General features: G+C 35.2%; 1 protein-coding gene across 1 annotated transcript; it reads left to right on the top strand.

Moving 5' to 3' along the window:
- The first annotated feature begins 13,494 nt into the window (after positions 1 to 13,494).
- Positions 13,495 to 14,436, top strand: LOC134376542 (olfactory receptor 5D13-like). Its single transcript, XM_063095054.1, has one exon. It carries the CDS (start codon positions 13,495 to 13,497, stop codon positions 14,434 to 14,436), a length of 942 nt encoding a protein of 313 aa, XP_062951124.1.
- The last annotated feature ends 830 nt before the right edge of the window (positions 14,437 to 15,266 follow it).

Here is a 15,266-nt window from a genome sequence, read left to right on the forward strand (position 1 = left end):
TATAGATTGCCCAACTTTTATAGTGTGATTGATTATTCTAATTATTTAAAGAATAGGCTAGTAGTATATCTATAGCAGAACATCATTTTATGATTATTGATTTTTGCATACATCAATGTTTAGTGAAATAGCTGTAATCCATGTAAATCACAAATTAAAAAATAGACCATTTGTAACAATGTTTAAAAATTATTTTTTAAATATTTTACTACATGTACTAGGATTTTATAGATGTGATTCCAAAGAAATACTAATTTCCAACTCATCAAATATGAGCATTTCAGGATAGTCCCTGAATTAATTCAGGAGCCATTACCATTGAGAGTGTTTTTACAAATACTTCAGCTTACTGCATCTTGTACACCAAATCTCCCTTTGCTTTTTGTTGGGTTAAATGGCAGAAGGTGATTTTAATTCATGAAAATTATAGTTTCTTGGCTAGCAAACAAAATTGAATAAAATATTATTTTGCTTTCCCTAACTGTATCCTCTATTTCACTTCAAAAATTATTTGAATAGTCAAGGCAATGACATTTTAGGGTAATAAGAGCAAAAATGGACTCACACATATCTGGTAATTCAAATTTCAACATATGTGTCATTATAATTTAATGTAAAAAGGATGATATTCTAGCAAATAATAATGGAAAAACTGGATATCCATACAGATAAAAGAGGCTTAACTTTTACTTCACATCATACACAACTATTACCTTTAATCAAATGAAACATATCATAAATGTAAGCACAAATGTTAAAGGCACAAAATTTTAGCATAATACATAGGGAGAATTCCAAAAATGGATGAAAATGTTTTAGATTGAATGAAAAATAAATAGGTTATTAAAAATTGATAAAATTAACTTCATCTACAATAAAAATATGTGATAAAAGTTTTTTTAATAATGAAAGATACCGTTAAAAAATAAAAATGCAAGCCACTGATTGAGATTAAATATTTGCAACACATATGTCTGACAATTCATTTGTATTTCGAATGTATAAAGCAATCTCACAATCATGACAAAAAACAAATCATTCATTTAAAGAATATTTGAAATAGTTGAGCAGACACTTGAAAAAAGATATGCAAATTATTGATAAACACTTTAACAGATGCTATGTATTATTAGTCATCAATGAAAGGTACTTTAAAACCACAATGAGATATCACTGAACACTCATCAGAATAGCTAAAACAAATATGAGAGAAATACCAAATATTCGTGAGAAAATGGAGCAAGTGGAATGTTCATATATTTGAGATGGGGTAGAAGGTACAATAAGATTGAAAATAGTTTAGCAGTGTCTTATGAAGTTACACAGAGACTTCCCACACAACCCAACACTTTTTTCCTAGTTACATACCCATGAAAAATAAAATCACATATTTTAACATAGGAGAAGACTCTTCCTCTGGCATAAGTAATAATCTAGGGAAGGGAAAGTGTAGGGAGAGTATGCGATTGGGAAATCTGTGAACTTTTTTTGACACTTTAAAAAGTGATTTTCCTGGAATAGGTGGATTTTCTTCTAAGAAGAGCTTTTGGTGTAGACAAATGAGACTGAAAAGACAGAAACGTCATGTCACTTTAACATAGGGAAATTGATTATACACATGTATATGCACATGCATACATACATATATACATATGTAGGTCTATGTATAGTCATATATGTATAATTTGTGTGTGTGTGTGTGTGTGTGTGTGTGTGTGTGTGTGTGTGTGTAGTATATGGTACAATATACATATACTTGGCAGTGTGCATAAGTCTTCACCTGCATTGTGCTTTTGACCACCTTTTCATAAACTCTATATTACCAAGCCTTTGAGAATTGTACCGATGAGGTATTAATTGTCCTCTCATGTAATTGTCCTATTGAGATGCAAGTTAGGGGTGTAGTTTGTTCTTTTTAAAAAAGTGGTTTTCACATTGCTATTGATTCTGAGAAAAGACAGACTCTATATATGAGGCGGTGTCTGGTCAGGAAAAGGAAATAAGTGCTCATGGTTTTTAAACAGAAGGAATTTAAAACAGTGATTTATTATAAAAGTGCTGGTAAAAGGAGGATAAGAGAGGTCTTTCTTAGATTAGTAAAGGAGCCATTAAAATTCTCCAGCTGAACAAACAAAATATTTGATAAGACTCAGCCCACACCATGACCTATTCCTGTTCCTTGCATGTGGCCATCCTGAGGTTTTGATTGAGGCTTGCCAGGTGTTTGCCTTGATCAGATCTATAAAACCTTATACAGATTAAGCTCTATTCTCCCAAAGTTTGAATTTATTTCCTTCTCTTGCTACTCAATGTAGCGTAAAAGAAGGCAGATACCGAAAGGGAGATGGTCAAGCTCTGTGGAAGCTCACAATTCCATAGTCAGATTTTATCTCCTAAGGATCATGACATTCCTGTGGAAGATGTCAATCTGCCTTCTGGTTCAGATCCCCAGGCTTCCATGCACCATCAGAACTCAACAAATGTTCTGTGGGGGAAGTTGCCATGAGTTTTGAATTTCTTTTTTCGTTTTCCAGCTTTATTGAGGTATGATTGACAAATAAGGATTGTATATATTTAAGGTGTACAACCTGATGTTTTGATACATGCATACATTGGAAAATAATTACTACCATCAATCTAATTTTCATATCCATAACCTCACATAGTTACTATTTTTTGTAGTGAGAACACTCAGATTTTACTCTCATAGCAAATATCAAGAATACAGTAAATATTAGTCACTATAGTCATTATTCTGTACATTAGGTCTCTAGTACTTATTTATCTTACAAGCAAATGTTTGTTCCATCTGACCAATATCTCCTCTCCTCCCCTGGCCCAGCCCATAATAACCATCATTCTACTCTCTGTAACTGTGAGTTTGGCTTTTCAAAAAGATTCTACATATAACTAATATCATGCAGTATTTGTCTTTCTGGGTATGGCATATTTCATTTAGCATAATGTCCTCAACTTTCATCTGTGTTGTTGCAGGAGACAGGATTTCCTTCTTTTTTAAGAGTGAATAATGTTCCATTATATATATATTTATATACCCCTTTTCATGTATCCATTCATTTTCTCATGGTCTCTTAGTCTGTTGTTTCCAAATCTTGATCATTATGAATAATGCTGCAGTGAACATGCAAGTACAGATATCTGTTTGGCATACTGATTTTTTTTCCTCTAGATATAAACTCAGTAATGGGATTGCTGGATAATATAAAGGGTCTGTTTTTAATTTTTTGAGGACTGTCATACTGTTTTCCATAATAACATTACAGATTTACAGCTCCACCAACAGTGTACAAAGGTTGTCTTTTCTCCATGTCCTTGTCAAGTCTTGTATTTGACTTTTTAATCACAGCCATACTGACAAGAGATGACAAAAGAGAGGTGATGTCATACTATAGTTACGGGTTGCATTATTATGATGATTCATGATGTTGAACAAATTTTCATGAAACTGTTAACCATTTGAGTGTCTTATTTGGAAAAATTCTATTCAAGTCTTTTGGCCATTTTTCTAGGTTTTTTTATTATTTATTAATTTATTTATGTTGTTTTGCTATTGAGTTGTATGGGTCCCTGTACATTTTGCATATTCACCCTTTATCACAAATATGGTTTGCAAATATTTCTTCCCATTTCACAAGTTGCCTTTTTATTTTATTAATTGTTTGCTTTGCTATAAAGGAAATTCTTAGCTTGACTATTTGTACTTTTTTATTTTTGCTTTTGTCACCTGTGCTCTTGGTATCAAATTTAAAACACCATTGGCAAGTCCAACATCCTGTAGTTTATTCCCTATGTTTTCTTATACAAGTCTTACAGTTTCAGATTTCACATTTAGGTCTTTAATCCATTTTGGATTAATATTTTTGGATGGTATAAGAGAAGGGTCACTTTCTTCTCTATCACACCAGGAATATTCTCCAGGATAAATCATGTGTTGGGCCACAGATCAAGACTTAACAAATTTAAGAAGATTGAAACCAAATCAATTGTCTTTTCTGATCACAATTTTATTAAACTAGAAATGAATAGCAAGATGAAAAGTGGAAACATCACATAAATATGGAAATTAAACACACACACACATTTATGGACAATGATTAGATCAGAAAAAAAAATCAAACAGAAGTTAATTTGATCCATAGGTATTTAATTTTTTTCATAACAATTGTAAATGGGCTCACTTTATTTCTCTTTCTGTTAGTTCATTATTTGAGTATATAAATGTGACTGATTAGGGCACATTTATTTTGTATCCTGCAACATTTCAGAAGTTATTAACCAGCTCTAGGAGTTTTCGATAGAGTCTTTAGTTTTTTCTATATATGGTATCATGTTATCTGCAAATAGAGAAAGTTTGACTTCATTTTTTCCAATCTGGATTCCCTTTATATTTTTCTCTTGCCTGACTGCTCTGGCTAGTACCTCCAATACTATGTTAAATAAAAGTGGGGAGAGTGGGACTCCTCATCTATCAGGGAAGTGAAAGATCTCTACAATACGAACTACAAACCATTACTGAAAGAAATTAAAGAAGACACAAAAAGTTGGAAAAATATTCCATGCTCTTGGATTGGAAGAATTAACATGGTGAAAGTGTCTATACCACCCAAAGTGATATACAGATTCAATGCAATCCCCATCACAATACCAATGACATTCTTCACAGAAGAGGAAAAAAGCATCTTAACTTTCATATGGAAAAAAAAGACCCTTAGTAACAAAAGCAATCCTGAGAAAAAGAAGAAACCTGGAGGCATAACTCTACTTGACTTCAAATTATACTACAAAGCTATTGTAACTCAAACAGCATGGTAATGGCATAAAAATAGACCCTCAGACCAGTGAAACAGAATTGAGAATCCAGAAATCACCCCTCAGGCTTACAGCCATCTGATACTGGACAAAGCAACAAAAATCTATATTGGGGAAAAGACTGCCTCTTGAATAGGTGGTGCTGGCAAAATTGGATATCCATATGCAGAAGAATGAAACTAGATATACACCCCTCACCATATATTATATCAACTGAAAATGGATTAAAGATAATTATAAGACCTGAAACTGTAAAATTACTAAGGGAAAATATAGGTGAAACACTTCAGCAGCTAGTTCTGGGCACAGACTTTATGAGCATGAGCCTGAAAGCACAAGCAACAAAATAAAATATAAACAAATAGGACTATATAAAACTATAAAGCTCTGAACAGGAAAGGATACAATCAACAGAGTGAAATGACAACCTATTGAGTGGGAGAAAATTTTTGCTAACTATGCATCTGACAAGGGATTTGTATCCATAATACACAAGGAACTCAAACGGTTACACAGCAGAAAAATAATAATAATAATAATAATAATAACCCAATTAAAAAATGGGCAAAGGAGCTGAATAGACATTTTTCAAAGGAAGACATACGAATGGCAAACAGGTAATGAATAAATGCTCAACATCACTAGTCATCCAGGAAATTCAATTTAAAACCACATTGAGATATCACCTCACCCCAGTTAGACTGGCTATAATCAAAAGGTTGGTGAAGAAGAAATGCTGGTGATGGTGTGGAGAGAAGGAACACTCCTGCACTGTTGGTGGGACTGCAAATTAGTACAACCACTATGAAAAACAGTATGGAGGTTTCTCAAACAACTACAGATAGATCTCCCATAAAATCCAGCAATCCCACTTCTGGGTGTATACCCAGTGGAATGGAAACCGTCATGTCAAAGGGATACCTGCACTCCCATGTTCATTGCAGCTCTGTTTACAATAGCCAAAATATGGAACCAACCTAAATGTCCATCAATGGATGATTGGATAAGGAACATGTGGTATATATACACCATGGAATACTTCTGTGGCATAAAGAAGAATGAAATTCTCCAATTTGCAATAATATATGGATGAGCTTGGTGAAACTTGTGTTGAGTGAAATAAGCAAAGCACAGAGGGATAAATACTGCATGTACTCACTCATTATTGGTAGCTAAGAGAGAAAGAAGGAAGGAAAGAAGGATCACAGTGCTGCATTGGACTTGCAGAGGGGAAGAACGTATTGTGGGATACAAAGTGGAGTGGGGGGGAAGAGGGACGGTTAGGGAGGTTGGGGATAATTGGGTGGGGGACACGGGGTACAATCGCAGTTTGTGGTATGGGCATGCTGCCAATATGGATCTGACTGTCACATATTTGGCATGAGGGGTGACAATCAGCTTTGTATCTCATGAATATTCATAACCACCCAAAAAAGAAAAAAAAAAGAAAAAGAGAAATTAGGAAAATATCTTGACCAAAACAAAAATGTACACAAAATATACCAAAACTTACAGAATCCCTTATGAGGGAAGTTTATAGTGATAAGTGCCTACATTTAAAATAAAAGGAGAAAAATCTCAAATAAACAGCCTAAATATACACCTCAAGAATCTTACAAAAAGAGGAACAAACTAAGTTTTGAGTTTCTTTAGTTTTCAGTGTATTAGTCAATTCTTATCTAACTGCAAAGCACTGTTGGATTCATTGTTTAGTCAGCAGTGACTGCTTGCAAGTGCCAAATGTAAAATTTAGCCTGTTCACAGAATCGTAAACATATACAAAGAAGGAAATAAGTAGTGACTTTCAGCTCACCAAGGAAAGTCTCTTTGCTTTTTGGAATCTTAGGGATATATTCCTAGTCACTTCCAGCGATCTCTTTAAAATGTAATTTTAGAAATTTATTTTTTTTAATTGACAAATAATAATTGTGTATATTTACGGGGTACAATGTGATATTTTGATATATGTTTGTAATCTGGAATGATTAAAGCAGGCTGATTAACAAATCCATAACATAATATATCATTTTTTGTGATGATAACATTTCAAACCTATTATTTTAGCATTTTTGAAATATACAATACATTGTTATTAACTATGGTTACTGTACTGTGCTATAAATCACTAAAAGTTATTTCTCCTCTCTACCTGAACCTTTGTACTTTTTGACCAACATCTCCCCTTTTTTCACCACCCTTCTCTCCTCTGGTAAGCAACACTCGACTCTCTGTCCTATGAGTTTGGCTTTCTTAGATTCCACATACATGTGAGATCTTGCGTATTTAAGGGAACCCTGGTACACTGCTGGAGGGTGTGTAAATTAGTACAGCCTTTTCGGAAATGAATATGGATGTTTCTCATCAAAGCAAAAATAGAATTACCATATAATCCAGCAATTCCACTTCTGGGTATATTTCCAAAGTAGAAGAACTATAGTCAGTATGTTGAAGAGACATCTAAACTCCCACGTTCATTTCAGCATTATTCATAATAGTCAAGATATGGAACAACCTAAGCATGCATGGACAGATGAACAAATAAAGAAAATATGATATACATGTGTGTATGTACACACACATACACACACATATGTATGCAATGGGATACTACACAGCCTAAATAAAGAAGGAAATTATGCTATCAGCAACAAAACAGGTGAACCTGGTGGATATGACAATTTTCATTTTTAAAAAGTTATTGTAGGGGAAATGTTGGTCTGCAGTGATCTTCTGTACACTAACTGAGGAAGACCAAGACTGACTCTCCAGTGAAAGAATGAGTAAGAAGGCAATAATTGTTAAATTGGTGAAGAAAATATCTGTAGAATTATAACTAAAATATTTTTCAAAATAAAAATGGAACAAAGATTTTCAGAACAAAATAGCTAAAATAAAGTTTTCCATGGACTTAGAACCAAAGAAATCATAAGAGGAGCTCTTCAAACAGAAGAATGCCAGGTGTATCTTGGTGATGACTGTAGACAACAGCAAATTCAACCAAGCAGCAGCCCTTTAATAGATGAATAAGGCTTATGGTATATAGTGTGCATCCACTGATTTGCAAATACATTATTTTCCATTCTAATTTTAAGGTAAAACCAGAAACAATTCACATTCCCATGGGATAGATAAAAGGGTTTTATAAGTTTTTCTGTGACTATGTGAATTCAGCCATGTCTGTTGTAATATAATTTAAAGAGATCTACTTGAACGTGATGCAGAACATCACACCTGTCCATTCCATTGATAGCATCACATTAATCATACAATGTAAACATAAGGTGGCTAGCAAGCTGGAGGCCTTAGTGAGACATAGAGGACAGAAGAGATTTAGGAAACTGCCACTTCAATGACATTTTTAAGAGTGAATTAATCAGAGATATTTCAGAGTACCCTCTCCAAATAAAGGAAACATTTTTGAATTTTCTGGATCCTACCAAAAGTGAGGAAGCATAGCTCTTGGAAGAACTACTTTAAGTTTTAAAGGCAACACATTCCATACCTGATAATACTGCTCCGGCACTTATACAAGGTGTGGTGCACAAACCTGAAGGTAATGATTACCACTTTCTAGTGAATATGCCTTTGAGTGCTCCCCTCCCATTGAGTGCAGGGAGGCCTGTGACTTGCTTGCAAACAATACAATATGGAAAAGGTAATAGAAACCTTCCCTAGAATAGGTTATGCCACATAGCAGGATGAAGATTTTTGCATATGTAATTCAGGAGCAAAATAATATAATTTTGACTAAATCAAATGGAAATCTATCCTAAGGTGACCTTGGTGTAAACATAGAACGCACTTAAAGGAGAGTCTAGGCCTTCCCTTAAGTTAGAAAAACTCTCCATTTCTGGCTTTGAGTGCGTAAGCTGCCATGTTGCAAGAGAGACTATAGAGAGGGCCATGTATCAAGAAATGCAGGTGAATTTAGGATCTGAGAGTAGCTGCTGGCCAATAATCAGCAAGAAAGGGGGACTTTATTCCAACATCTGCAAGGAGATGAACTGCTTGAGGAGCTTGGAAGGAAATCATTCCCAAGTGTGGCCTCTGATGAGACTGTAGTTCTAGGTGGCACCTAATTGTAGCCTGGTGGGACCCTGAAGAATACTAATATATATCAGCACATTATACTAATAATATCAGCTAAGCTGTGTCATGACTTCTGCTGTACTAAAACTGTAATATAAAAATGTGTATTAATTTAGGCCATGAGCTGGTAGTATCCTGTCATGCAGCATGATAAACTAATATACCAGGTGACACAGAAGGCTGCCAGGTTTGAGCGGCTCTGGTGCAAAAACCAGACCAAAGCTGGTTCAGCTTGCAAAGGTGTCAGTGGTAAAGAAAAGACTCAATGTGGAGTTTATGCCAGTTACTTGGGAAAGTAACAGTACAGATTGCTGGGATATGGAGCAAAACCAGGCCATCTTCAGCCCTGTGATGAATAACCTGTTGTATTAGCTGTCCCTGGTAGACAGTCTGGCAAGGACTGGTGAGATTGACAGCAGTCAGGGAAAGAATAAGTAAATTTAATAGTGGGGTATTCAGGTGTAGTAGAAATAATGGACTGGTTGACACCCGTGGTTCTAGGAATTAAACCTGCTTCCAAATGCATGTGCGATTTTTAAAAGGTATAGACACAAAGATATTTTATAATTTAATTGTATTAATATGGCCTTGAAACAATGTTGTACTCATATTTGGAAGGAAACACAAATTAATTTCAATTACATGAATCTCTGATTCCAAAGACAATGATGATTTTCTTTTTTAATTGAAACATAATTAATTACACGTATGCATGGGATACAGAGTTGACTATCAGTATTTGTGTACAATACGTGATGATCAATTTGGTATTGTTATAATGTTAAATAAAAAATCCAAAAGGTACTTCTCTTGTTTATACATCTCAAGACATACATACAATATACAGAAAAAGATAGAAATATAATACAGCAAATGTTAACGGATTTCACCTCTTAATTGCTGCATTATAATTGATTTATGTTTCCCTTTATGTTTTAGTTACTATGTTTTCTGAGTAAATTTGTATATCATCTATGTTAAAATTTTCTGAAGTAAATCAATGACGTAGGTTTGACAAGGTATTGTCTCCAATGATTTAGAAGAAATTTCATTCTTGCAAATACACATAGGAAGGCAATTAATCTAGTTTCTGAGTTTGTGTTCTAAAAATAAGTAGTTCAAAAAAGATTGTCTAGGGTTTGAATCTCCAAGGTCATGAAGTCATACATAAGCCCTGCATTTTCATCCTAGGAGTCAAAATCGGCTTCCAAGCCTTTCTCTCTCTCTTGCACTGTCTGTCTGTCTCTCCCACTTTCCATTCTTTCCCTGTTTTTATCAGGGTGTTAAGAAATACACTCCTGAAACATTAATTAAACAAAACTATGAACACCTGCTGTATTTACCATCTTAATATTTTAAGTAATGAGTGAATTCTCAGTGAGAACTTCTCTGAAGACTCTAATCAATAAGAACTGGATTTGCAGGTGAGTTGGTCTCAGGCTGGTAATGTAGATTGCATTATATTTACTCATATGAGGGACATAGAAGCACAGCAACCTTTCCCTATATAAAGAATTCTCCATTAGTCTAAATGCCATATTTACTGAGTCCATCTTCATAAGGGCTCAAGTTGTTGAGCTCTGATCTCTTCTTCCTTCTCTGCGGTATCAGTCCTGATTTTTGTTTTCAGGATATCCACCATGTGCATAGCATAGTACATTTTAAATAATTAAATTATCTGGGAATGTCCTCAGCATTTCAAAATCTTGTAGAAAGAAAAGACAATATACATAAAATAATAATGAACAGAGTGTATCTTGATATTTTAATTTCCTGATAATGACTCTGGTAGATACATCAAGAATGTAGAAAATATCCCTGGAATAAAAAGGAAACATTCCTTCATAACAGTGATTTTCATCTAATGCTTTATAGGTTTCAAATGCTGCATGAGTAGACTGGAAAAAGAGGATATTCCAGAGGATAAAATTAAATCAAAATCAAATAAGCCCATGAATAAATGAGATGTATTTATCATTATAAAGTGAGAATAATTGGCATGATTAAAGAAAACTGAACACTGAAATGGAATACCCTGAATAGGTAGGGTAAGGTTTTAGGTAAAATCAAGCAGGGAAAGTCAGATTTGATGAATTAGGTAGCACAGAGCAAGTGAAGCTTTTGGAGCCACAGACTCTCATAATAACCACAAGAACGGAGGGGTGAGGAAATCGATGGTCCCACAGAGCAGGGCAGGAGCCTCCACTACCACAATCCACCAGAGTAATGATTGCAGTTTGGTGAATCTTCCATGAGCTCAAACCTGAGACAAGAAACAGAAAGAGTCAGATCATGATGAGAAGGCAAATGGGGAAACAAAGAAAATTTATTGAACAATAGTTATTAGTGAATTCAGACTAAAGTGGGCAAAAAATTGAACAAGGAAAGAGAGCTGAATTAGCCTTCAGTTTCCTATGCTGTATCCACATGTATATGCCTGCCTGCTTTGGCCTTTAATCTGTTTCTTAGATGTTTTATAATGATATAAAAGTTGAAAAATAAAGCCAATTTACCAATTAGTCATAGAATTAAAATTAAAAGGTGTGAGGGTGGTGGAGCCTCCATTTCCTGGCCTCCACAATTGTAAGACTCTGAGGTAAGAACATTAACATTATTTCCTAAATTAATACTTACACATACTGCCATTTGCAACAACATGGATGGACCTCGAGAGAATTACATTAAGTGAAACAAGTCAGGCACAGAAAGAGAAATACCACATGTTCTCACTTATTGGTGGGAGCTAAAAATTAATATATAAATTCACACACACACACACACACACACACACACACACACACACACACACACACACACACACACACACACACATACCCGGGGGGGTGGGGAAGAAGATATAACAACCACAATTACTTGAAGTTGATACGACAAGCAAACAGAAAGGACATTATTGGGGGGGAGGGGGGAGGGAGAAGGGAGGGAGGTTTTGGTGATGGGGAGCAATAATCAGCCAAAATGTATATCGACAAAATAAAATTTAAAAAAAAAATACTTACATATCTATGAAACATGTATTATCCTGTCATTACTGTTCTCAATTTCCTGATTAAGAAGTTGAGGCTTATAAAATTTGAGTAATTTATTAATGATCATGAAGCTAATATCAAAGCCTGGAATTCACAATAAATATATATTTTCAAAGGCCCTGCTTCTTTAATTACATTCACCTGTTATGACCTGTTTGCCACTCTCCTGTCTATTCCCTATTTCTCATGAAGGAATAGATTTTTTTCAAGTGTCAGAAGAACATTTAGCTATGGAGGATATAGATGTTTCTTTCTACCTTCAGATGGTTAAACAAACCTCAAAGGATGTCTTTGCTAATGAGATTCATACTAATGTCTTTTATTAATCTGAACATTTCAGAGATGTACATGTTCTTGGCTCAACTTATTTTTTAAAAATCATCATTAAATGATTAAAGAGACTTTTGTGGTTGTGAAACACTTGTGCATACCAGATATTTATTCTTTCTCAAAATAACACTTATAAATATAGCAAGGTTTGTATGCTTCAAAACAAGACAAGCACACATGTAACTTTAATCAAAACCCTTCTGCAATACCTAGAGTGGCAATATTCCTGTCACATGAAATGTTGAGGATGATTAGAGAACCTTTGGTGATTATTACCATGTTCTCCAGCTTTATCTAAAGATCATGGAAGTCTTGGGAAAGAACATTTTATATTGTTCAAAGTCAGTGTTCTCTTTTTATTTAGTTATATAATACACCTAATAAAATTGTTAGATTAAAAAGTAGTAATGGAAAGTTAAAAGATAATGAACAAGTGATCTAGATGGCTATGTTGAGAACATCAGAGACACTAAATGAGAAAGCACTGATGTGGGAAGAAAACAAAGGAGTGAGGGAATCTATAGAAATTGCAACTTCATCACTGCACCAGGTTGCTACACGGCTGCAAAACAGGAAGGAAATTATCGCAGAGTAGGATGAGATCATCAGAAAGCCTGAAAATATACAAAGCTTTATTAGCTTCAACATCCAAATGTATGAATATTTTAATAATTCAGAAATCCATGTGCTGACTCATAAAAGCTGCTTCTTTCTAGGATCCACTGTAATCATGGCAGAATAACCTCCTTGAAACCTTCAACTCTCCTGTTCCTTTCATTATAATTTTTAGTGCTAAATTTATAATCATTGTTACAGTAGCACTATTAAAAAGCACAAACCTTCACAATGATGAAACTGTGGAAGACACATTTTCTATAATACTTTAGAAGACTTTTCTCTCTATCTAAAAGAAAACCACATTTTTCAACTTCAGCGTGTCAAGGATCAACTTCAAAACCCAGCTCATTACTAACAAGCTATCTAACCACTGAAAAGATGCTTAATATATGCCTCAGATTCATTTTGTAAAAATATGGGGATACTTGTTTTACAATGTATTGTGTTATTTGGAGATTTAAATTAGTATGTTTAATATTTTAGCAGAATGCCCAATACAGGATAAATGTTGCACAAGTGTACTCAATGTTATCATTACTATTTTTATATTCATTATTTCAGATTCTCTCCAACAGCAATCATGTTGCTAGCTGAAGGAAATCGGAGCTCTGAAGTCACCTTCATCCTCTTGGGCTTCTCAGAATATCCAGACCTCCAGGTGTCCCTGTTCCTTGTATTCCTGAGCATCTACACAGTCACTGTGCTGGGGAACTTGGGCATGATCATAATCATCAGGATCAATCCCAAACTCCACACCCCCATGTACTTTTTCCTCAGCCACTTGTCCTTTGTTGATTTCTGTTACTCCACTACAGTTACTCCCAAACTGCTGGAGAACTTGGCTGTGGAAGACAGAACCATCTCCTTTATGGGATGCATCATGCAATTCTTCTTGGCTTCTGTATTTGTAGTGGCAGAAACATTCATGTTGGCAGTGATGGCCTATGACAGATTTGTGGCCATTTGTAACCCTCTCCTCTACACAGTTGTCATGTCCCCAAAGCTCTGTGTGTCATTAGTGTCTGGGCCCTACGCATGGGGTATAGTCTCCTCCCTGACATTCACCTATTTCCTCTTGGCATTATCCTTCTGTGGGTCCAACATCATGAATAATTTTGTCTGTGAGCACTCAGTCATCGTCTCTGTCTCATGCTCTGACCCCTCCATCAGCCAAGTGCTTTGTTTTGTCATCGCCATATTCAATGAGGTGAGCAGCCTGGTAATCATCCTCACTACTTATATTTTCATCTTTGTCACTGTCATGAAAATGCCTTCTGCTGGTGGATGCCATAAAGCTTTCTCTACCTGTGCCTCCCACCTGACCGCCATCACCATTTTCCATGGAACTGTGCTGTTCCTCTATTGTGTCCCCCACTCCAAAAACTCATGGCTTACGGTCAAAGTAGGTTCTGTATTTTATACGGTGGTCATTCCTATGCTCAACCCTTTGATCTACAGCCTCAGGAACAAAGATGTCAAAGACACAGTCAGGAAGTTAATGAATCACCTAACAAAATCTTGATGAAGATTTATATTCCCGAAAGGAAACTGATTTATTATATTGAGAGTAATTTAATGCTTCTACTAGAAATGATGCTTCAAATGATTTAGTCAATTCACTGGTCAGATTTTAAAATCTCTTGTAATAAACCAGTTATTGGATCACTTCAGTGTTTAGTAAAATATCTCTGAACCATATGTAAAGTAACACAACTCTTGTGTAAAGAATAGTGTCCCCTAAACTACTGATGTCCACCTAGAACCTCAAAGGTGACATTATCTTGAAATAGGATCTTTGCATTTGTAATTAATGTAAGGATTGAGATGAGATCATGGTGAAACAGGGTGGGCCCTAAGTCCAATGAAAGTGTCCTTATGGGACAGTAAAGGACAACACAAGAGACACACAGGGAAGAGGCCAAGTGAAAATGGAAGCAGACTGGAGTTTTGCTGCTACAATCCAGGGGCAAGGAAGGATTCTCCCCCAGTGCCATCAGAGGGAGCGTAGTCCTGCCAGCACCTTGATTTCAGACATCTGGTCTTGAGAACTGTGAGAAAATACATGTCTGTTGTTCTAAGCCACCAATTTGTCATAACGTATTGTGACAGTTTTAGGAAACTTATGCAATAGATAATTATTAGACCATAAAATCTAAATCTCTTTACATGTATTAGCATGGCAAATAGTTTTTAAAAATACTCTTTCAATTTCATTTTAGCAATGAGAATGTCAGGGTTACAGAGGATATCTGAAAAGCCACAGCTGGGTAGGATTATGGAATAGAATGTGGTAGAATTAGTAACACGAGGCTGGGGCACTATCCCCAAGGTTCTACCAAGTTCTTTGTGCCT

The sequence above is a fragment of the Cynocephalus volans genome, chromosome 4, assembly GCF_027409185.1.
Source record: "Cynocephalus volans isolate mCynVol1 chromosome 4, mCynVol1.pri, whole genome shotgun sequence".
NCBI lineage: Eukaryota > Metazoa > Chordata > Mammalia > Dermoptera > Cynocephalidae > Cynocephalus > Cynocephalus volans.

Coding starts and splice junctions, on each gene's coding strand:
- LOC134376542 (XM_063095054.1), top strand. CDS start 13,495: ATGTTGCTAGCTGAAGGAAATCGGAGCTCTGAAGTCACCTTCATCCTC.